We start from the raw sequence: 24,114 nt of genomic DNA on the forward strand, positions 1-24,114 counted from the left end.
AGTTTAGAAAATATATTATGCATAACTCCTTGAATATTGAAAACAGAATGTTATGAGTGATAGCGAGGGGAAGATAATTTAACCACGCCAAATCGGCTTCCTTAAAAGACAAACCGATTGCGTTTTGTTTTTGACGGACATAAGTTGCACGAAATGACGATTCGTCTTCTTCAAAAGCATTAACGACACACCCTTTGCACCAAGACTCCATAATTCACTAAAAATAATAATAGGAACGCATAGTAGGTTAGTAACTAAATGAATAAGTTTCACAATGGCAGATCTAGGTTTCACAACAACTACTCCAAGATTCACAAAATCAAGTATACGATTCACGTAATTATGAATCAACATTACAAAGATCGAGAGACAGACAGAATCTCATCAAGTGCATGCCAGCTAAATTATTATGAAAGTTGTATTCGAAGTTATTATGAAAGATAGATGCTCGAGGATTGACAAAATAAAAGGAAAATAAACTTGATTAATAGAACATAGTATTCATACATTATGTTGATACAACATCCGAAATAGAAAACTACTGATTACATATTTATACAAGGGTGCCTTAGCAAGTATACAAAAGTAAGATTAAATACTAACGGTGATAGACCTAAGTACACCGACCGACAACTAAACATAATAGGTTCATTTGAAATATAATTTAGTAGCTACATCCCTATCACGCAAGGGTACAACTTTAAGTCCTACAACTGTGTTCATAAGGTATTCTTGTCCTCATATTCTGTCACATGTACAATTCCTTGTGTTGTATTATAAGGGCATTGTAGGCAAGCTTTCTTTAGATGTACAAGAAAGCAAATATATCAAAGATGAAGATGAGGACGATGAAGATAATCGATCCCTCCAAAACAAGTCTTTCTCATGGCATATATGTTCTGCCATATCCCACCATTTGGTGTTGCTCATTTAGCCGAGAAAAACAGTCACAACTAGAAGGCCGGGCTAAATGAGCAACACAAATGTCGGGATATGGCAGAAAATATAGGTCGTGAGAAAGGCTTGTTTGTAGGGATCGATCTTCATCGTTATCATCTTCATCTATGATACATATTCTTTCTACTAGTACATGGAAAGAAAGGTAACCTAAAATTCCGTTTTAATACAACCCAAGGAATTGTACGGATGAGGCGTAGTTTGAGCATAGTAATACCTTAAGAACACATTTGTAAGACTTAAAAGTGTACCCTTGCGTGATAGGGAATGTAGCTACTAAATTATATTTCAAATGACCGATAATAGTCCCTACAACAAAATTTGTCCAAGCAAGATAGCATATCCATGTAATGAGCTCAAACTCGCCTCTTCAAAGATATCGACTACCCGACCCGTACACCAAGTGTCCATAGTTGGCAACGTATACGTGACAGGAGCAATTGACCTAGGCATATAAATAACTAAAACAGTTCAGACAAAAATAAATGAAAATAACTAAAACATAATAAGTAATACATTTCATACACATACACAAAATGTCATGTTTCGTATAAGTACATTCCAGATAAGTAGGATTAAAAGCCATATCAAAACAAGGTAAAGCATTTAGATGAAGTTTTACAAATGACCAACTATGGACAAAGTGGTCTATAGGTTTCGCAAGATAAGGTCTATGCTTGGACAAGCATTCACATAAACTCATCATAAAAAGATGACAATCATGAGGCGAGTTTGACTTCCGCATTATAATGAGAATGATTCGCAAAATATTCCACAGATTCACAAAATATTCCACAGATTCACAAAAACGACTCAGAATTCACAAAATTAACTCGGGTTTAACAACGACACATCAGTCCAATATTCACAATATCACCTCCAAGTTTCATGATACACAAACACAGGTTTAACTTCCTGCATTATAATGAGAATGATTCACAAAATATTCCACCAGATTCACAAAATATTCCACTGATTCACAAAAACGACTCCAAAATTCACAAAATTAACTCGGGTTTAACAACAACACATCAGACCAATATTCACAATATCACCTCCAAGTTTCATGATACACAAACACGTAACTATGTCGCCATTGCAGAATCAACAGAGCACCACAACAACAACAACAAAAAAGCACAATATTAACAAAAACGAAACATATTAAGCAATGAACAATGAGAAAAACCTAATAAACAAAAATTGACGAAGTAAGTATTGAAGAGAGCGAACAGGACATACAAATAGTAGATCGAAAATGCTCTGAAATTGATTTTGTTGCGTTAAATTGATCGGATAATTCTTGAGGATGATTAAAACTGCATTATAATGAAAATGATTTAGTAATACATTATTGAAAAAAATAGTAGATTGAAAAGCGTCTGAAAATAGTAGATCTACAATAATTGATCGAAAATGAAGAAAAATAGTGATACGAACGAGAATATCACATACCTAGATCCGAAAAAGGACGACCGAACAGAGATGATGATGATGATGACGATCGCGATCAAAATATCAGATGATGAACTGCGTGTGATTCAGACGATGATGAACGAAGTTAATCGAAAAACGGTAGTTGTTGAGTGTTGAGAGTAAAGCGAGAAAATGAGTGAAAGACAGAGAGGGAGAGAGAGAGAGAGAGTAGAGAGAGAGAGAGTAAAATGTCGTAAATGAAGTTGTTGGCTGGCATTTGCTTTGAGTGTATGATTAAATAGGGACACGTGGCAGCATCTGGTGCGTCTATAGTTATTAGATCTGACGGTTTAGAAGGTGTCCAGCCGCCTCACCCTAAGAAGGGTGCCTCACATGATTCAATCTATATATATATATATATATATATATATATATATATATATACATACATATATATATATATATAGAATTGGGATCCTATGAGAACCAGCAACATAATGAGAACCGTGAGAACTCCACCTTACGGATTTTTTTTCTTAAAAATAACGACATATTTGGATTCGGCATAGAATTTTACGCCTAGATAACATATCTCTTGGTCCAAAAAGTATAAATTATTGACCGGAATCGATACGAGAAACATTTTATTAATTTTCACGCGCCTACTAGTCATTTTTCATGTATTTAACAATTGTCACGCACCTAGAACTCGTTTTCGTGCACCTAGAGCTTGATATTTTCATGCACCTAGTAATCATTTTCATGCACGTAACAATTTTCATGCATCTAGTATTCGTTTCAGTGTATCTATAGCCATTTTAGTATACCTACTTGTATTTTTGTACATTAAGTTTATATTTTGTTAATAAAATCAAAAAATTTTGTTTAGCTATACTAAAAATGTGTTGGAATAAATTAAACTAAGGGTAAATGATCCATCAAAACTTTCGGAACAAGATTTGAGGATGATTTAGTAAGGGTCCACACGGTTCTCATTATATTAGTGGTTCTCACCGGATCCTGACCATATATATATATATATATATATATATATATATATATACACACACACACACACACACACACACTTGATAATTAATTGGAATATACATGACATGTCATATAGGTATATATTATGTACCTCCAATGGAAATAAGATGTACCTTTGGCATAAATATATTTTACGTACATACATTTTTCGTTATAATAATATGACCTATAATGAATGTAAACTTTATATTAATTATGTAAATTATAATTACAAATAATAATTACCATAGGTATATAAAAAATTTAATTTAATTTTTATCAAGTACATTTAACTAACCCAGTATGTACATTTATTTAATACTGAGGGTACATTGAATATAAGAAGAAGAAGTACAATTAATAATTATTATATGTGCATATTGTTTTAACTCAAGTCTTAACAAAGTTATATATCAAAAGATATGCAAAAATGACAATAAGATGGATGTGTCACGGTGGTAATAATAAAGAAATAAAATTTTTTCATAAATATAGTTAACTAGAATTTAACTATGCTAAATTACTAACCTTAAGTAACCTAGCCTTAAACTAACTAATGGAGATTAACTCATTAATGAAGGTTGCTCATACACCTCGTATATGTGTAGACCTGGCAAAAGCAACCCGACCCGAAAAGACTGACCCGAGACCCGAACTACATCACCCGAATGTGACCCGAAAACCCGAATTAACCCGACCCGACCCGAACATCACCCGAGCTTCTTGACCCATAACTGACCCCACCCGATCTGAAACCACCAAACCCGAAAATGACCCGACAAACTATTACTCTAATTGAACCGAAAAGACTTGAAATGGCTATTTCTCTATTATTCATTGACCCGAAAATGACCAGACCCGAAACAATCCGACCCGCTTGGCCCGAAACATACCCGAACAACAAACCCGAAACGACCCGTCCTGACCCGAATTAACCCGAAATCAATGAGAGACCCGAACCTGACCCGACCCAAACCCGACCCGTTGATCCGTTTTGCCAGGTCTATATGTGTATCATCATCCGAATATGCATGAAGACGAAAAACAAAATCCGCACGCAACTTTGTCTACCAGAAGCATTGAAATTGATTCCTACTACTCGAAATAGAAAATGGAGGAAGTGGTAATTGGACCCTTTTACTTTGATGAATTGTGAAATTTAACCCCTTAACTTTTAATTGGAGTAATTGACCCCTTTACCTTTTCCAAAATGTGAAATTAAACCCTTTGTTAATTTTCCGGCCAATATCTCACCGGAATTTCATTTTCTCACCGGTCAGCCATTTGATTTACCTTACATTTTGAGCGTTTCTTCCGCCTTTTCAAATTAATTCGGGATAATGGACTACCTCTTCTGTTGATTCCTGACTAACTACAATTGTAAGTTCAGGTACGTTGATTCCTACCTTTTCAAAACATTTGTCGATTTTACAACCTAAAATTTGGTTTAGCTAATAGTAATCATACAAGTGTCTTAAGTACAGAAGAAGCCTTTTCACATTTTCAGCAAACCAAAAAAGAAAAAATTAAACAGCAGAGGAGGATTAAAGCTCAACACTAATGATAAGATAATTATCTTCGTAAATCCTCTACACATGTTCATACTCCAACCATGCTCAAAAACACATGTAATATAATAAATACCCACTACACTCTACAACTAACCTTCACTTACAATTCCACGCACTAACAATAGAGTCAGCATTTCAAGAAGAAAAAAAAAAGACTTACACCCATATATGTTTCTTCGTTCCGTTGATGGCTTCAGAATTTGCTCGCCCGTACACATGTATTCTCGGAAATGTGCTGGTTGACACTGAAGAAGGGTGCTACGTATGTAAAAGTTTAAATGGCCTCAAAGACACCCCCTCCTAAATCTAGGTTACCTTGTGACAAATGTAGCACGCATATGGCACAATTTTCAGTTCACAGGTGTTGTTCTGATGGAATTCGGCATGATAGAAGCGCACTGAACATATGTTTGATATAAGAGAACGTGGCCTTATGAACTCCGCCAAAAAGATGCATGTCACCTAGCAGTCGTGTACTACGTCCAAGCCTCATATGCAGAAAGACGACAGGCAAGTGGTGCTTGCCGATGGAGAACCACAGAATGCTTTTTATAGTGTCGTTAGTGTCCTTCGAGCACTTTACCACTTTCAGAACCCCATTCTATGTAGTACTTGGATTTCGGTTTCTTAAATTTCTTGCTGTTTTCCAGTTTGGAATTATAGATGATGAATACAGCCCAAACAAATTTCGCTGTCCCATGACATTTTATTCCACTTTCAGTTTCAGTTTGCAAATAAATATGTAGTAGTTAATAACCACTTCATTTGAAATGATCTCCACATCACAGGTTACCACTAACAATGTGTTCTCAATAATTCGAACTTTCACAAACGAAATTGGCAGGTCATACATCCATTGATATTGCTATGGCACAGTATGATTTCCGCTTTGCGTTCAACTATATTGGAGCACCGCGCGGGCGCGGTGCAACAACTAGTTTAAGAAAAAGGAAGACGATAAAATGGTTTTTTAGTTGAGGGAAGGGTAGTATCGGGCGCGGTGCAACAACTAGTTTAGGAAAAAGGAAGAAGATAAAATGGTTTTTTAGTTGAGGGAAAGGTAGTGTTTGGAAATATTATGAAAGAAATGTATGTGAAAGAATAAAAGTCGTATATGAAAGGGTAACACCGATATATCAAAAGATATGCAAAAATGACAACAAGATGGATGTGTCACGGTGATAATAATAAAGAAATAATTTTTTTTCATAAATATAGTTAACTAGAATTTAACTATGCTAAATTACTAACCTAGTCTTAAACTAACTAATGTAGATTAACTCACTAATGGAGGTTGCTCAGTATCATCCGAATATGCCTGAAGACGAAAAACAAAATCCGCACGCAACTTTGTCTACCAGAAGCATTGAAATTGATTCCTACTACTCGAAATAGAAAATTAATCCCGCCCCATCATATTCATATTCATAAATCATTAAATCTCAACACTCTTCTTCATTCATCACACATTCACTTCATTCTATTCATATTTTTCTCCAACAATCACTCATATAAGCAATGACTACCTCATACTCAAAAATCTCGGCAGTTATTCTTGATTTGGATGGTACCCTTTTGAATACAGGTACTTTTTCCCTCTTTTCAAATTCTGGGTATTCTTATTTTTGTTGTTTTAACTAGATTTCACTCATTTACTTTGGTTATTATATGAATGTATGCATGTATGTTGATGCAGAGTTTGTGTTGAGGAGTGTTTTGAAGGAGTACTTAGCAACTTATGGGAAGGTATTGATTACTGATAATGAATTTGCCAGAGTTGGGAAGACACAGAAGGAATCGGCGGCCGCCATTGTTAAGAATTACGACCTTCCACTTACTCCGCAACAGTATCTTGATGAAATCAACCCCTTGTATCATTCTATGTGAGTTTTATTCCTTTTCCTGTCTTTACTCTTTTATTTTGTTTAATATTTGGTACAATAGCTAAATTACTACTATCGAGTTCTTTTATATTGAGCGAGTTTGACTTTGATGGTCAATCCATGTCAACTTTGACTAAATTTTCTACAAAATATATGCAGAGATATAAAGTGAAATTTGTTAACTTTTGCCAAATATATTGAACGGGTTTGACTTTGGTGGTCAATCGATGTCAATTTGGTACAATTCGTGGTAGCATTAGCAAGCAGTATGTTGTTGTATTGGAGGGGTATCTCAACATGGGTTCCTTGGGGATGATGAATGTTGGGAGTAACTGAAAGTTTTTGTTGGCGCGTATTATGCAAACTTCTACATGAAATTCAGGTTCTCGAGTCATAGATTTTCACTTTTAATGTATCATTGTTGGTTGTGGCCTTGTGGTCTGATTTCAAGTGTATTCTGGTAAAAGCGAACTCTAAAAATAATGAAAATGAATGGATATGAGATTTCCTTTTTTTTCTGTAATGGTTTTATGCAACTGTGTAGCAGCAGTTGCTTGACATATTGAGTCTCATTTTAACTGAGAAAATCATTCTCTTCCGCTGCCATCGTAATTGTTATTTGTCTAGTTCATAGATTTAATTGATTTTGAAGTCATTAGATGTTTATGTAGCCATGTCCTGACTTCTGACCCTGTTAACCTTTTCGTTTTGTTATTTTTCTTAACTTGGCTATGTAGGTGGAAAGATGCTAAAGCGCTTCCTGGAGCCAATCGGCTTATTCAGCATCTGCATAAGTATCAGATTCCTTGTGCTCTTGCCTCAAACTCTTTAAGAGCATATATTGAATCCAAAATCTCAACCCATAAAGGTAACATGCTTTTATATTTATGTCCCGATTACTAGCTTGCATAATTTACTAATTTAGGACTTCATGTTGAATCAAAAATTAAGGACTAAGGTTTAAATGATTAAGGCTATGCCAAGACCCAATGATATGCTCAGGAATGTATGTACTTCCTCAGTTCCTTGCCTAAGTAGATACTCGAAGATGTCTTGTAAAAGCATTCTGTCCTTTGTAAATTAATCTTCTTTTCGAGTACTCCTTAGCTCTGAAAATTTTGTCGTGTCTGATGCTCAACGTGAGTATGAATTATGAAGATTTCATTTTGAACCAACAACAGTTTTAAAATATAGCCGGATTTTTGGATATGCCCATGTACCATATGTTGACTCAAGAGTTCTTAGTTATTGCAAGTAATATAACTTCATTTTCACTTTTGTGGCTTCTTGGTGATATAACTTGACATTTTGCGGTAGCTAGAATGTATGCAGACTTTTTATTCAGTTGAAATAATATTCCTAAAATATATGTGCAGGTTGGAAGGAATGCTTTTCTGTCATCATTGGAAGTGATCAGGTTCAGTCAGGGAAACCAGCACCAGACTTGTAAGATCTGAATAAGCACATGATGTAGTATCAGTTTAATTGTTGGTAAACGTGCTGTGTGTGTAGTGTAATATAACACCGGAAAATTCTCCCTGTTACTGTCTTAAACTATTTATCAGAGTGTGCAATCTGGGGTTGATTTTCACATCATTTATCTTTCTTGGTTTTTTCTTCGGGGTGCAGGATATGGAAAAGAAAAGAATGAGCAGTCACTCATACAGAGTGCATATGCTCTCCGTGATAGTGGTAGGCCGTGGTTATGGCATATGCAATTGACAGTAGCACATTTTTTATTCTAAAATGGGTTTCAAGTTTCATGCTCTCATATAGTCATACTTCTACATGCCTGATCCTAATTTAAAGTAACATTTTTGAGTCTGCTACTCTGCTGTCATAATTTCTGTGTGAAATATTGCCTGTGGGGTCTTCCTTTATTTTCTCTCTTTTTTTGGCTGCTACCCTCTTTCTCTTATATCATTTGTTTGATGCCAGGTTTCTGGAGGGTGCAAAACAATTGACGGCGAACACCAGTGATTGCTTGGTGATAGAAGACTCCTTGTAAGTCATTAAATAAGGCCAGCATAGCCTTTTACTGTTCTTTCCCGGTGGAAATGAGATTTTTTGATACTTTGCCTTTAGTATCTCGTTTGATTCTTTATCTAGTATTTGCAAAGCTACAGAATTTACAAACATGGATTATTTCTTCTGCTTTGATTATTTTTAGTACTTAATCATCTAATATCATCCGGTCGACGATAGAGTAGTTCTTTTTTTTTTTTTTCATTGTAGAGCGGTTTGTGTACTTGAAAGTTGAACGGTATCTGTTAAAGTTCTTTTCTCGACCCCTACTAGTGTTTTAGTAGAATATCCTTTACTGGCTCGCAGATTCTTTTCTCTGTACATTGACAAGCTTAATGCAGTAGTCAAAAACTATTTCAATGTGTACATGATTTTTGGTAGACTTCTTTTTGGTATATTTGGAAGGTTGAATTTTGTAAATTTGTTTTATTTGTCAAAATAACAGGGTAGGAGTGAAATCTGGTAAAGCTGCAGGAATGAAGGTGGTGGTTGTACCATCTGAAACCGAGGCTGATGCCGCTGCCTTGGCAGATTTGTCGCTCAATTCACTTTTGGAGTTCCAGCCAGAGCTGTGGGGTCTGCCTCCATTTGATGACTGTATGCAGTTTTCATAAGTATATATTTCTTCTCTTTTTTATCACAATTTTATCGCCATGTCTAATAGGTTAATGTCTTACTATAATTATTTACAGGGGTAGATAATGCATTACCAGTTGATCCAATTTATTTGGATGGTCAACTTGTTGATGGGTTTGTAGCTGAATTTCGAGGTATGAAATAGGGCTTTTTTGGTAATAGATACGAGTATGAAATATGGTACGTAATTGGCATTCCTATTTGAGCTAATTTGATACGATACCTCGATATTCAGCTACAAATCCATCAAATTGATCTATTAAACTTCCACTTTTTCCAAGTCAAATTATACTTCCAGTTCCACTTAATGATATGCCAATTGGAATTCCTAATTTTTTGAAATTTTGTTTCACTTGAAGCTCTGGTTTTCCATATATATGCTTGAATAAATGAAATCCTTTAATGTGTTTGAGCACAAACAGTTCATCCTATTTTTTGACGTCTTATGTTCTCGTTCTTGATATAAACCAGAGAAAGATGGCCAGATTAATGTTCTTCCTCATCAAGTTTGTGGAATTTATTTTGGCTGGGCTAAGATAGGCATCCACAAGGACACAAAAGTAGTTGTTCAGATTAAACGAGAAGTTTCCTCTTCATCTCAGAGCAATATAGTGAGTATTCCAACCAAGGCCTGAAAATGTCTCTTTACTAAATTCTCTTGTAATTTTTTGGGTCAATTGATGAAAACATCCTTTAATGTTGCACTTTTTAAAACTTAATACCTTAATGTGCACTTCATTCACATTTTGGTACCTTAAGTGGATTTAGGCCAAAAAAAATGTGAAATACTGCCGAGATTGAATCAACCGTGACTTGTAGTTATAAGAGTGAAGGGAAGATGTTGAAAATGTGAACCAAGTGTATCATAAATACGTCGTCATGTATTTAAAAAATGGCCGAAATATTTCATTTTTTTGGCCTAAATCCACTTAAGGTACCAAAATGTGAATGAAATGCACATTAAGGTATTAAGTTTTAAGAAACTTTTCATAAGGTGTTAAGTTTTAAAAAGTGCAACATTAAAGGTGTTTTCATCAGTTGATCCTAATTTTTATTCCTTGATTTTCCTTTTCCAAGTCTACAGTTTTTCTAACACGCTTATATTCAGCTTCGTACAGTGACTTTAAACAGCTTTCAAAACATCTCGTATATCAGAATGAAACAACTCTTCTGTTTATTTTTGAAATGCTTATGTTGCATAATTTATTTAATACGCCACATATGATTGCTAAAAATCAGTTTCAAGAATCGTAGATCCATTTATTACTCTCATATAGATAGATGTGTCAAACTTGGTATCCTGCGGCATGAGTAAAATACTGATCATTGTCTACTACAGCGATTGTGTTCCATTGACGAAAGCACTGATCACCTAAATGGCGAGCAAATGCATCTTGTGCTAGTGGGGTACATTCGAGGATTCAACTTCAAGGTATAATTATTTCTATAGTCAATTAGTCAGTCTCTTGAAAAACCGTCTTACAATGAGATAGTTAATTCCTGATTCTATGATTCTATCAATAGTCAAGATTACTGATGTTTTGTTCATTATTCTTTGTTTTGAAATAGGGAAGTTTGTCATCAAACTCGGACATATGCGAAGACGATAAATCAGTTGCCTTGTCTGCTTTGAGCCTGCCTATGTTTAAATGTCCTGAATCCAGCTGATTTTCTGCGTGAAAACTCAATCAAATTATTGTTACCCTATTCCTGTTGTAATTGTGGGTAACCTTGTTGTATTGTAGGTAGGCATCGTTTTTTCATTGGCCTATCGAATTCCTCGAAGCATTGCAACCTACACATTTAATTAACTTATAATGATGATGACAATTGTGGCTAATACCATCTTTTTTGTGGTCAATCGCTTACTTACAGAGCATATTCGTATCCAAACATCTGACATTATGGTAACTATTGGCAGGTAGATACTCTCTTCTGAAAGCTGTAATCCTCTTTATAATCTTCTTTGTTCTGCAATGTGCGTTCCATTAATTTTTTTAGTTTTCTTTGTCCTTGTTCGAGATCTTGTCCTTCGCACATTCTTTTTTTAAACGGGTCACTTTCGTCTGAAACAATAAGACGGGGTTTTGAGACCATTTTATGGTCAATGGTCTAGCTAGTGTTTACAGCTTATGATAACTTTTTGTCCAAAAATAGTCAACATTTGGCTGTAAAGTGGTCTCAAAACTCCATCTCCTTCTTACCCGTGCTTGTAGACCTGCAATTGAAAAAGTAGGAGAAAGAAAATGGTGGAAAATTATGGACTTGATGACGTAGGTGATAATAGGAATATTTATAATAGTTGGGCCTCAACCATCACCTTAAGGTTTTGGTTGAGATGGTTCATCTATCACAGTATCGGGAGCCGAGTGTGACCAAGAAGGTCACGGTTCAAATCCGGCAACCTCAAAACTCCTCAAAAACTCGAAGTGGAAACCCAAAGACACTGCAGTGACGGGGAGCGGTGATAGCCAGCCACTCTTCAAGCCCAATGGGCATTTGAGTGAGGGAGCGTAATAGGAATATTTATAATAGTTGGGCCTCAACCATCACCTTAAGGTTTTGGTTGAGATGATTCATCTATCAGGTGAGATGACCTTTATTAAGTTTGTTATGACTTATGAGTATTAATTATTGACTAAAGTTAGTAATTCAGTTAGGGTGACAAATAACAAATTAACAATTGTATGAAGAAAGTCTGAAGAGGTGTAGGGCTAAAAGTTTAGAAACATGATGTTAGGTTGTTACAAAAATTCTCATTTGTGACGGTACTTGTTGAGTTTATGGATTCAAGTACCTAAGAGGGGGAGAGGGTGAATTAGGTACTATTTTAAAAATTTATAACTTCAACTTTATTGAATTAAAGTGAGTTACAAGAACAAAAGAGATGAGAGGATACTTTGAATAATATTGAAAGATTGAACAAGTATCACTATGAATGTTTGCTGAAGTATGAAAGCAACAATCGTTTCGATTTGTATCTATTTGTCTCGGTTTGTGAAATATGACTGCGAGACCAAATGCGCGATATGATGAATGTTACTTCTAAGTTTAAGCGAAACAAAACAAACAAACAAAGTATAAAGCAGCGGAAATAAAGTAAGCACTTGAACACGAGATTTTTGAATTGGTTCGGCAAGAAACTCAAGTGCCTACGTCCAATCTACCTTTTTATTACTTTCCTTTAGTGATCTACTCCGAAAACTAAAAGACCCTTGTAATAAAAGACACCAACCTACTCCGGTTGTAAAGCTAGTACAAGAACTACTCCGTTCTTATGACAAGCTAACTCGCAACCTACTCCGGTTGCCAACTCACAACCTACTCCGGTTGTCAAGAGTTAAAGACTACTCCGTCCTAAACTCTACTAACACACTTAGAATGTTATAGGATCAAGTTTCCACTAACACATTCTTAACAAAGAATAGAGGTGGACAACTTTTACAAGATCAACAATTCTTAAGCAAGAGAGTTTAGTATAGAAAAGCAACAGTAGCCACGACTGTAACAACTTGAAGACACTTGAAGACTTTTAAAGGATTTTGCAAATAAAACACGATTTAAAGCTTTAAAAACAATTTGCAAACATGAAAGAATTATTTCAGAAAAGTCTTGACATTTAATGAAGAGGGACACGGTTTATATAGAGGAGGTGAGTGAAGGAGGTTGCTAGGGTTTTGAAGGGTCAAAGACCTCACATGTGAAGGGCAATAGCAACCACCCAAAACTTGCACCAAAAAGGAGTCTTTTGCAAAGGTAAGAATAGAGAAAGAAGGTTTGAAAGATAACCTTAAATGCTCATGCAAAATCAGAAAACAAAGGATGTGAGACAAGTCACATGATGACAAGTTAACACAAATATGGCAAAAAGTATTTCTTGTTTTCTTAAAGACCAAAGGATTGAATTTGCACAAAGAGGAAATATTTTGAATAATTCAAACCACTCTTTAAAGAATACCATCTCCTTAATAAAAATCTGATTTTTTATCTTTGAAAATGAAAGTCACGTGAGAGCTTTTGAAAGATAAAAGGGACTTCAAGTTTTTGCGAGTTGTGGCATAATCCAAACAGCTGTTTGCGTGTGAAAGCAACAGTCGTCTGGACTGTTTCTATTACTCTAGTATACTCTACTTTCTTGCTTGTACATTAGATGACACTTGACTAAATACAATGGGATTAATAGCAACTTCAACACTTCTTAATCCAAGCTTGATTACATCATTAATCCTGAAAAGGTAAACTAAGATAACACAAATCAAATAGGCATGTTATCATCAACATAAGGAACCCAACAAATTCCCCCTTTGATGATGACAAGCCCCAAACGAATGTATAAACAATGTAAACACCTTGATTCAAGACTTTTAAGCAAGCAAGATCAAATGATAGAGAAGGGACAATATTACCTTACCAAGGGCAAAAGTTAGAATCAAACTATCATGACAATTTTACATTGCCCCAAACAAGAATCAAGCTAAGAAGGTTAGACAAGCCATTAGTTTAATCAATAAGCAAAGAGATTTAAAGCCATGAGTTTACCTTTTCCCCCTCTTGACATCATCAAAAGGACAGGGATGTCATAAGCATTAGAGTGCAGATATTTCATAAGAAAACACAAAAAGACACATGGAAGTGTGACAAGGTAACAAAGTCAACATAAACAAGGATTAAGCATAAGCCAACCAAAGTTCAACATAGCTAAACAAAGTTTAAAATACACCACCAAATGTCAAAATAACAAGCAAGGAAAATAAGTCTTAGAAAGGCACAACCAAGGTGGAACAAAATGAAGGGGTACGGGTAAAGGTTAATAGGCCGAGAGGAAAGGGAAAGACTAAGGAGAGGAGGCTTGTTCACCATCCGAGCCACTACCCAAAGGATCATCATCCACATGAGCATCTTCACCAACTTCTTTTGTTGACACAAGGGTGAAAATAATATCCACCTCTCCACGGATGAGGTCCAAAGTAGAAGCAAGGGCCGAAATTGCCAAGTCCTTTTGACGAGCATCTTCCTTAAGCCACTCACCCAACTCAGCCACGGCATTGAGCACTTCCCGCATACCACCCGTATTCACTTGACTTGATGACCCAACCTCCGGGTCCTTCTTAATTTTCACAGAAATCAATTCATCATTTTCAATTTTGATCAACATCTTCCCCATTTGCCCATCACTCATAACATCACACATATCCAACGAACCCAAGCTAGTATTCACTAACACCCCGTGTGCCTTGAGCACAACCGATAACCACATGCCATAGGGTAGGTGAATCATACTAGAAGAAGGTCGACGAAGCTTGGTCGAAATAAGGTGAAAACGTTTGAACATTAACCCGACTAGGTTCACCTTCTTATGGGTAGCAATATGATAGATTAAGTATTGTTGGGCTATGGTGAGTTTTCCCCTATCACCCGAGGGATAAATAGACCTACAAAGCATGTTGAAAATGATACGGAGAGGAGGAGGGATTTGGGTATTGCTAATTGGACCAGGGGAGACAGTTTTGGGACACACGGTTTGAGCAATACTAAGAGGGGAGGCATACGGTAAGGCAACCCAAGTTTCGGAGGGGAGTTTGTCGTATCCTCCGACAGGGATTTTAAGAGCAGTAGCGAAATCAGATTGAGACAATTTAAGGGGCTTACCGTTCACCTTAGCCGTAAGAGTTTCACCCGACTTGTCAACCCTAACAGTTGCAAAGAACTGTATCACTTCGCTCACAAACACCGGCTCACGCATCTCCAATAGCTTCTCCCAACCTTGAGCTAGAACCATATCACGGGTGAGTGAAAAGCAAAGTGCTCGAACCAAGTTTGATTATAAACCCGAGGAGAGTGAATTGCTTTGATGTTCATCAACCTTTCACAGTTTTTGTAAATTGAAGTAGGGAGGTCAATACTCTCAAGGTGATCCCAAACGATGGCCAAGTCCCATTTCGAGGTTAGGGAGACCGGATCCGAGGGAGAAAGGTATACAAGCTTTTTCTTCAATGGTTTCGATTTTTTCTGAGGAGGTTCACTTGGATTTACAATTGGAGCATCAACAGTGGGGTTGTCAACATTACTCTGCTCGATAGTTTCTGAAATTGGGGGTAATTGGGATGAGGAGGCTTTTTCCTTTCTTTTGTTGTTCTTTTTCACGGAGTCGGGTCGGACTCACGGACTTAGATGGATTTTCATTTAAATCAAATTCGGTTTCATCTTCAACATCTTCAACCAATACTGTAACCGGTTCAGAGGAGGAGCTCGGAACAGTGGAGCTTTTCTTCCGACCATCACGTGTGCGTCGTCCTACCATTGTGGAGATGGGAATGTCGTCGGATGATGGTGGATCAGTGGGGTTCGGTGAAGGTTGAGGGTTTAGTGTATCTGGGTTTGATGAAGGGGTCGAGTTTGAGGTTTGAGGTGGGAATGCATAGGATGTTTTGACTGGAGTCATGGTTGGAGTAGTTGATGTCGGTGGGTTGGATGTGACAGGTGGTGAGGTAATTTTTGTGGGTTTGATGGGTATGGGTGTGTTAAATGATGTTTTTACCATGGTGGGTTAGGGTAGGTGATATGAGGGAGTTGTGGATTTGGGAGATGAAGGGTTAGTGGATTGGGATATTTGGACGGGTAGTTGTAGGTGATGGGTTGAGGGAGTTTAATGGCCCATTTAATGAGGTAGGAGAAGTGGTTGGCCCGACTAAACAGATTTAATCACTCGAAATAAAAACGCAAGGTAGCATATAATAAACGTAAATTTAAATATGAGGTTGAGTGATTACCGACTCACAAATACGGTGTCAATTTTTGGTCCAAACATGATGTCAATGCACTTAGAACACTTAATAACATATATCCAAATTTAATTTAATCAATTAAGAAATTTTGTAAAACTCACACTAAAAATCACAAGCTATTAATTAACCCAATTTCTAGTCTAAATTTCTCAAAATGTTCTCTTGCAAGTGGCTTAGTAAAAATATCGGCAATTTGATTTTCGGTCTTGCAAAAGATAAGTTTAATATGTCCTTTTTCCACATGATCACGAATAAAATGATGACGGATATCGATATGTTTGGTTTTAGAGTGTTGAATAGGATTTTTGGAAATATTTATTGCACTCGTATTATCACACATTAAAGGAATGGAGTCAAAAATAATACCAAAATCCAAGAGTTGTTGTTTTACCCAAAGGAGTTGAGAACAACAATGTGCCGCACTAACGTACTCACTTTCGGCCGTAGAAAGAGCTACCGTGTTTTGTTTCTTTGAGGCCCAAGAAGTCAAGCAAGGACCCAAGAACGTTGCAATTCCGGAGGTACTCTTTCTATCCACCGTGCACCCCGCATAGTCCGCGTCCGAAAAGCCTATAAGATCAAAAGGACAATGTAAAGGGTACCATAGGTAGAGATTTTGTGTTCCAATCAAATACCGAAGAATTCGTTTAACGGCTTTGAAATGTGATTCTTTCGGATTTGCTTGGAACCTAGCACATAAACAAACACTAAAGAGAATGTCGGGACGACTTGCGGTTAAGTAAAGAAGTGAGCCTATCATACCTCTATACACCTTATCACTAACATTCTTACCGAGTTCATCCTTGTCCAATTTGGACCCGGCTACCATAGGTGTATCATGAGGCTTACCATTAGTCATCCCGAATTTCTTAAGCATTTCTTTGATATACTTTTGTTGATGGATCATGATTCCATCCTTTGATTGCTTAATTTGGAGCCCAAGGAAGAATCCTAGCTCACCCATCATGCTCATTTCAAACTCCGATTTCATTAGTTCCGAAAAATATAAGTAAAGGAGTTCATTTGTTGCACCAAATATAATGTCATCAACATATACTTGTACAACCAACAGTTCACGGATTGTTTGCTTCAAGAACAATGTTTTGTCAACGGAGCCTCTTTTAAAACCATTTTCAATAAGAAATTTAGACAATCTATCATACCAACATCTTGGTGCTTGTTTTAAACCATAAAGAGCTTTGTCTAATTTGAAAACATGGTTAGGCAAATCATTGTTCTCAAAACCCGGTGGTTGCTCTACAAAGACATCCTCTTCCAAATATCCATTTAAGAAAGCGGTTTTGACATCCATTTGGAAAAGTTTAATGCCTTTGTGAGCCGCAAAAGCTATAAGTAATCGTATGGCCTCAAGTCTAGCTACCGGTGCATAGGTTTCATCGTAATCAATACCCTCTTGTTGGTTATAACCTTGCACCACTAGTCTAGCCTTGTTCCTTACAATTTCTCCCGAGTCATCAAGCTTGTTGCGAAAGACCCACCTAGTACCAATGACGGTACGATTAGGCGGTCTAGGGACTAAGTGTCATACCTCGTTCCTTTTGAATTGATTGAGCTCTTCTTGCATAGCAAGCAACCAATCTGCATCAGTCAAGGCGACTGTTACATTTGAAGGTTCAATTTGAGAAAGGAAGGCATTATGGGCACAATACTCATTGAGATGAGCGAGATTGTTGACGGATGATCTTGTTCGAATTCCCGAGTTGAGATCACTTGTGAGATTAGTGAGTGGATGAGAGCTTTAATGTTTCCACTTCTTTGGAACAATGGTTTCTTGTTCCCCCTCAACAAAGATCGATCCACAGGATTGTTTTCTATTGGCCTGGAAGGTTCTTCATCCTCACTTTGTTTTGGGTTACTTGATTCGGAGGTGGATGCAACGAGTCGTTGGGTCCATGTTGCTTCCAGAGAGGAATCGAAGTATTACGTGTTCCCCCCGAGTTCTTTGCTCTCCTTTGAAGGTGACAGTCTCGTGTTCGTTGCAATTGAGGTCTTTGGGAGCTTCTTCATCCGTGAACACGAAGTCTTTTCGAACAAGACCAATCTCAAACTCATCATCCTCGTCCTCATCATCATCGTCCATGTTTTGTACCTGTCCAAGCACACTAGATTCATCAAAAATGACATGGATGCTTTCTTCAATTAACAAGGTTCGTCTATTATAAACTTTATAGGCCTTGCTATGATCGGAGTACCCAATAAATACTCCTTCATCACTACGTGGATCGAACTTACCCAAGTTGTTTTTACCATTGTTGTGAACAAAGCATTTGCTTCCAAAACATCTAAAATATGAAATGTTGGGTTTTCTTCCACGTAATGATTCATAGGGAGTTTTATTTAAAATACTCCTTATCATGACACGGTTATAAATGTAGCAAGCGGTATTTACCGATTCGGCCCAAAAGTTCTTAGGCAACTTACTAGTTAATAACATTGTTCTAGCCATTCCTTCAAGGGTTCTATTCATCCTTTCAACCACACCATTTTGTTGTGGGGTTCTAGGAGCCGAGAAGTTATGGTCTACACCATTGTCATCACAATAAGCACCAAATGATGAGTTTTCGAATTCGGTTCCATGATCGGTTCTCATTGAAACAAGTTTTAAACCAAGTTTATTTTGAATCTTCTTTAACCAAATTAGAAACTCATCAAATGTCTCATCCTTAGAGCTTAGGAAGAGTGCCCAAACAAACCTAGAGTAATCATCAACAATGACACACACATAACGACTACCACCTCTACTTCTAGTTCTCATTGGTCCACACAAGTCGATATGTAAAAGTTGCAAAGGTTGAGATGTACTCATAATTCTTTTGGATTTGAAGGAACTTTTAACATGTTTACCTCTAGCACATTCATCACATACTTTATCAATGTCAAATTTTATATTAGGAATGCCTTCAACTAAATCAAGTCTTTTAAGGGTATTAAGAGTCTTTGTACTAACATGACCAAACCTTTTATGCCATAACCAAGGATCATTGTTCATTACACTCATGCAAGACATGGTGTGACCGGATAGAGAGTTCAAATTAGTTAATTAAACATCTTTGACACGTCTTCCTTCGAGTATTAGTTCATTAGTAGTGGCATCAAAAATTCGACACATATTGGCACGAAATTCAACAACATTACCCTTATCACAAAGTTGAGAAATACTAAGGAGATTATGTTTCAAACCTTTGACAAGCCGCACATTGTCGACACAAAGTAAGGATGACTTACCAACTTTTCCAATACCAATTACTTCACCTTTCTTGTTGTCACCAAACCTTACCGTGCCACCATCATACGCTTTAAGTGAGAGGAATTGGCTTCTATCACCCGTCATGTGACGAGAGCATCCACTATCCAAGTACCAATTGCGGCCGCCTCTCACCAAGCCCTACACAAGATTAGTTTTTGAGTTTAGGAACCCAAATGAATTTGGGTCCCTTTTTGTGATCAACATAACTTGTGGTGTCTTTCTTAATGTTCATTTCTTTTAATGTTTTGGTGTTCTTATCAATGTCATCAAATCGTTTTGTACATCCATTAAAAACATGACCATTGTCACCACAATAATTGCAAATGATGTATTCGGGAAGACCTACATACTTCCTTCCTCTAAAATCATTTTTAGGCTTCTCGGATGCAATCAAACCTGACTGTTCCATTTGAACCCCAAACCCAAACAGATTTCTCACATTTCTCGGTTTGATTCGTAAGGAAGTTTAACACGGTTTGACTTCCTTCCCATTTTTCAGTGATGTTCTTAGCATTAACAAGTTCATTGGTCAAGTCGTTGACACGTGAGAGAAGATGCAAATTCTTTTCCTTTTCTCTTTTAAGTTCATCATTGTTAGCACTTTCTATGGACAATCTTTTCTCAACAATGAAGTCATGGGTGTGATTGTTGAGTTTAGACACGAGATAAATGATTCTTTCTTTGGACTCTTCATATTTAGATGTCATCTCGTCAAGTCTCTTGCTTAGATCAACGACTTCATCGGATCTATGGTGAGGAGAAGACCTAGAAGTGCTACATTCGGGCATACCTTTTTGAAAGAAAGTAAGCCTATCATGGAGATCTTCTATTTCATTCTTGAGACAAACAACCTCACTTTTAAGACACTCATTTTCATTTTCCAACCATTCACTTTTTCTTTTAAACTTGTCTAAATCGTGGTCAGAAGCAACAGTCTTAGAGACTGTTTCTCTTAAGTCTACAACTTCAACTACAAGGTCATAGATCTCATTTTCAAGAGCATCTTTGTCCTTCAAAATGTCATCACGTTCCTTGGTTAGTTGGGAAACTTGCATCACCAAAGTTGTGTTGACATTTTCAAGGTCAGAGACGTCCGTGGGGGTCAACCTAAGACGCTCTAGTTCTTTAGTCAAATGTTTGTTTAACTTATTGACTCTTTTGACTTCATTATATGCCTCGAAGTGACGATGAATGTGATCTGTTGCTTTTAGTTCATTTTTCGATTAAAGTTCTCTTGAGCAATTTCCTCAATCTCATTTTGCATTATATCAAGCTTATTAGTTTGAGACCGACACTTATCAAAAAGTTGGTCAAGAAGCTTACATACTTTCTCTTTGGAGTAAGTTCTAGCCTTGGCCTTTAGATGATTTACCTCGTTGTCGGAATCGGAGTCGGAATCGTCGGGGTTAGCCATGAGGCATCTTAAGTGTTCAAGTTTTGAGGTTTTTGAGACTTTTTCTTTACCATGATTTGCAAGACACATTTTAGCATCAAGTTCCTCCTCGATGAGTTCCTCATCTTCCTCGGAGTCGGACATTCCCCAAATAGCACTCATGACTCTATGTTTATAGTCCTTTTTAACCTTTTCTCTTCTTTCCTTAGATTTGATTTCTTCCCACTTGGGACATTCTTTAATTTGATGAGTTTTATCACCACATTTAAAGCATCCCACGGTGGAGGTAGGTCGTTTCTTAGGAAAGCGTTTTTTCGAGTAATTATTAGTGAACCTTTTGTTACTTTGTCCATTGACCAACCCGGCTAAATTCCTTGTGAACATAGCAAACTCGTCTTCCTCCTCATCTTCTTCATCACTTGGAGAAGATGTGAGGGCGAGACTCTTTCCCTTTGATGACTCACTAGAATGCTTATCGAGGTTAAACTCGTGAGCCATTAGTGATCCCATTAGTTCATGAAGAGATAGGGTTGACAAGTCTTTAGCTTCCTCTATGGCGGTGACTTTAGGTTGCCATTTAGGGGTTAGACTACGAAGGATTTTTCGAATGATGTCCTCGGACTCGAAATTCCTTCCTAGACTTTTAAGCTCATTAATAATACAAGAAAAACGAGAAGAGAAACTATTTAAAGACTCGTCCTTTGACATTCTAAACATCTCATATTGTTGCATGAGAAGGTCAATACGGTGTTTTCTTACTTGGGACGTCCCTTCATAAGCAAGTACAAGGGAATCCCAAATAGATTTTGCCGTAGGACACCCGGAGATTCGACTAACTTCCCCCTCACCAACACAACGTTGAAGAATCGACATTGCTTTGGAATTCTTTTCGGCAAGCTTGAAGTCGTTCTCATTGTAATTTCTTTCCTCTTTTGTCTTGGTGAAACCGTTAAGAATATCGGTTTCCTCAATGGCAAGAGGTCCATTTTGGATGATGTTCCAACATTGATAATCGATACTTTTGATGTAATGTTCCATTTTGAGTTTCCACCATCCAAAATTCGAACCGGTAAAGACCGGGATCTTGGAGTGTTTCTCGGAATCCATTACCCACGAATCAAACTCTAAGGCGATTAGCCTCGATCAAGAGCACGAGGCTCTGATACCAATTGTTGAGTTTATGGATTCAAGTACCTAAGAGAGGGAGAGGGTGAATTAGGTACTATTTTAAAAATTTATAACTTCAACTTTATTGAATTAAAGTGAGTTACAAGAACAAAAGAGATGAGAGGATACTTTGAATAATATTGAAAGATTGAACAAGTATCACTATGAATGTTTCTTTCAAGTATGAAAACAACAATCGTTTCGATCGTATCTATTTGTCTCAGTTTGTGAAATATGACTGCAGACCAAATGCGACAGTATGATGAACTGTTACTTCTAAGTTTAAGCGAAACAAAACAAACAAACAAAGTATAAAGCAGCGGAAATAAAGTAAGCACTTGAAGGGTCAAAGACCTCACATGTGAAGGGCAATAGCAACCACCCAAAACTTGCACCAAAAAGGAGTCTTTTGCAAAGGTAAGAATAGAGAAAGAAGGTTTGAAAGATAACCTTAAATGCTCATGCAAAATCAGAAAACAAAGGATGTGAGACAAGTCACATGATGACAAGTTAACACAAATATGGCAAAAAGCATTTCTTGTTTTCTTAAAGACCAAAGGATTGAATTTGCACAAAGAGGAAATATTTTGAATAATTCAAACCACTCTTTAAAGAATACCATCTCCTTAATAAAAATCTGATTTTTTATCTTTGAAAATGAAAGTCACGTGAGAGCTTTTGAAAGATAAAAGGGACTTCAAGTTTTTGCGAGTTGTGGCATAATCCAAACAGCTGTTTGCGTGTGAAAGCAACAGTCGTCTGGACTGTTTCTATTACTCTAGTATACTCTACTTTCTTGCTTGTACATTAGATGACACTTGACTAAATACAATGGGATTAATAGCAACTTCAACACTTCTTAATCCAAGCTTGATTACATCATTAATCCTGAAAAGGTAAACTAAGATAACACAAATCAAATGGGCATGTTATCATCAACATAAGGAACTCAACAGTACTATTTTCACAAGCTCGTGATTTTTATAAAGAACAAGTGGGAGAGCAAGTGAAAGGGCAGTAACTGGAATGGAGACTATAAAAGATCGCAAGCTTGTGACTGTCACAAACAGGACAGTCTGATATTGTTATGGGTGTTGGTACTTGTTGTACAAAGGTAGGTATGATTAGGGCAGAGCAAAAAATCTGATTATCCAAACTGATCCGATATCCGATCCGTATCTGATCCGAATGTTTGGATATCCGATCCGAAAGTTAAGTTTGGTTTGGATATCTGATCCGAAATCTTTGGTTTTGGTTTGGATATGAATATTAGAATTAAAACATTTGGATATCCGATCTGATCCGAAACTATAGTTTTCTAGTATAATTTCGAGAAAATAAAATTTTATTTGATATAAGAACTTAATTAATGTTTAAAATATTAGAGAAATATCTAGGTGATACTTAAATTTTATGTCGAGAACATTGGAATAAGAATACTAAAGAAAATCATCATGTAAGACTATGAATATAATCGTGTTTCAAACTTAATTTTAAAGTAAATTCAAAAGTATGGATATCCGATGGATATCCGCATCCGATCCGATTATTTTGGATACCCGAACATTGGATATCCGAAACATTTGGTTTGGATATTGGATATCTAATTTCAGGATTTTTAATATGGATATCCGATCCGAACTAGCACTTTGGATCAAATACCCGATCCGTACTCTGCCCTAGGTATGATAACTCTTGATGAATCCCAAAGGACAAAATGACGGCTTTTGGAAACATAAAGTAGGCGAGCTTGGATCTAGTACTTGATTTACCTGAGGATTATGTCCCTATTTGAAGTTATTTCCTACATTTTTAGTAAATTGTTTCTTAAGAGAGATTTGAAGTATGATAAATAAATAATCGAGACTGTAACTTTACTTTTTAAACCAATATACAATATGAAATGTTAATTTTGTTCTCTAGACGGTCAAATGTGGAGAGACAAGTTGGACCCTTAAGTTATGCCGACTACCTCAAGAGTCAA

At 36.7% G+C, this 24,114-nt stretch overlaps 1 protein-coding gene across 2 annotated transcripts; it reads left to right on the forward strand.

Annotated features, from left to right (window-relative positions):
- The first annotated feature begins 6,246 nt into the window (after positions 1–6,246).
- LOC141616808 (bifunctional riboflavin kinase/FMN phosphatase-like) lies at positions 6,247–11,494 on the forward strand. Of its 2 annotated transcripts, XR_012531050.1 has the most exons (11): positions 6,247–6,558; positions 6,670–6,856; positions 7,594–7,724; positions 8,233–8,302; positions 8,795–8,860; positions 9,327–9,478; positions 9,574–9,651; positions 9,989–10,128; positions 10,857–10,949; positions 11,087–11,262; positions 11,393–11,494. XR_012531050.1 is itself a non-coding variant. In XM_074433957.1 (10 exons), exons 1-10 carry the CDS (start codon positions 6,492–6,494, stop codon positions 11,183–11,185), a joined length of 1,083 nt encoding a protein of 360 aa, XP_074290058.1. In that variant the 5' UTR covers positions 6,247–6,491; the 3' UTR covers positions 11,186–11,357. The 2 variants fall into 2 exon arrangements, 1 of the variants encoding a protein (XP_074290058.1); XM_074433957.1 differs by lacking the exon at positions 11,393–11,494 and having other exon boundaries at positions 11,087–11,357.
- Positions 11,495–24,114: the final 12,620 nt, after the last annotated feature.

This window comes from Silene latifolia, chromosome X, assembly GCF_048544455.1.
Source record: "Silene latifolia isolate original U9 population chromosome X, ASM4854445v1, whole genome shotgun sequence".
NCBI lineage: Eukaryota > Viridiplantae > Streptophyta > Magnoliopsida > Caryophyllales > Caryophyllaceae > Silene > Silene latifolia.

Coding starts and splice junctions, on each gene's coding strand:
- LOC141616808 (XM_074433957.1), top strand. CDS start 6,492: ATGACTACCTCATACTCAAAAATCTCGGCAGTTATTCTTGATTTGGAT. Junction 8,303..8,794: donor GGGAAACCAGCACCAGACTT/GTAAGATCTGAA, acceptor GTTTGATGCCAG/GTTTCTGGAGGGTGCAAAAC. Junction 9,652..9,988: donor GTTTGTAGCTGAATTTCGAG/GTATGAAATAGG, acceptor GATATAAACCAG/AGAAAGATGGCCAGATTAAT.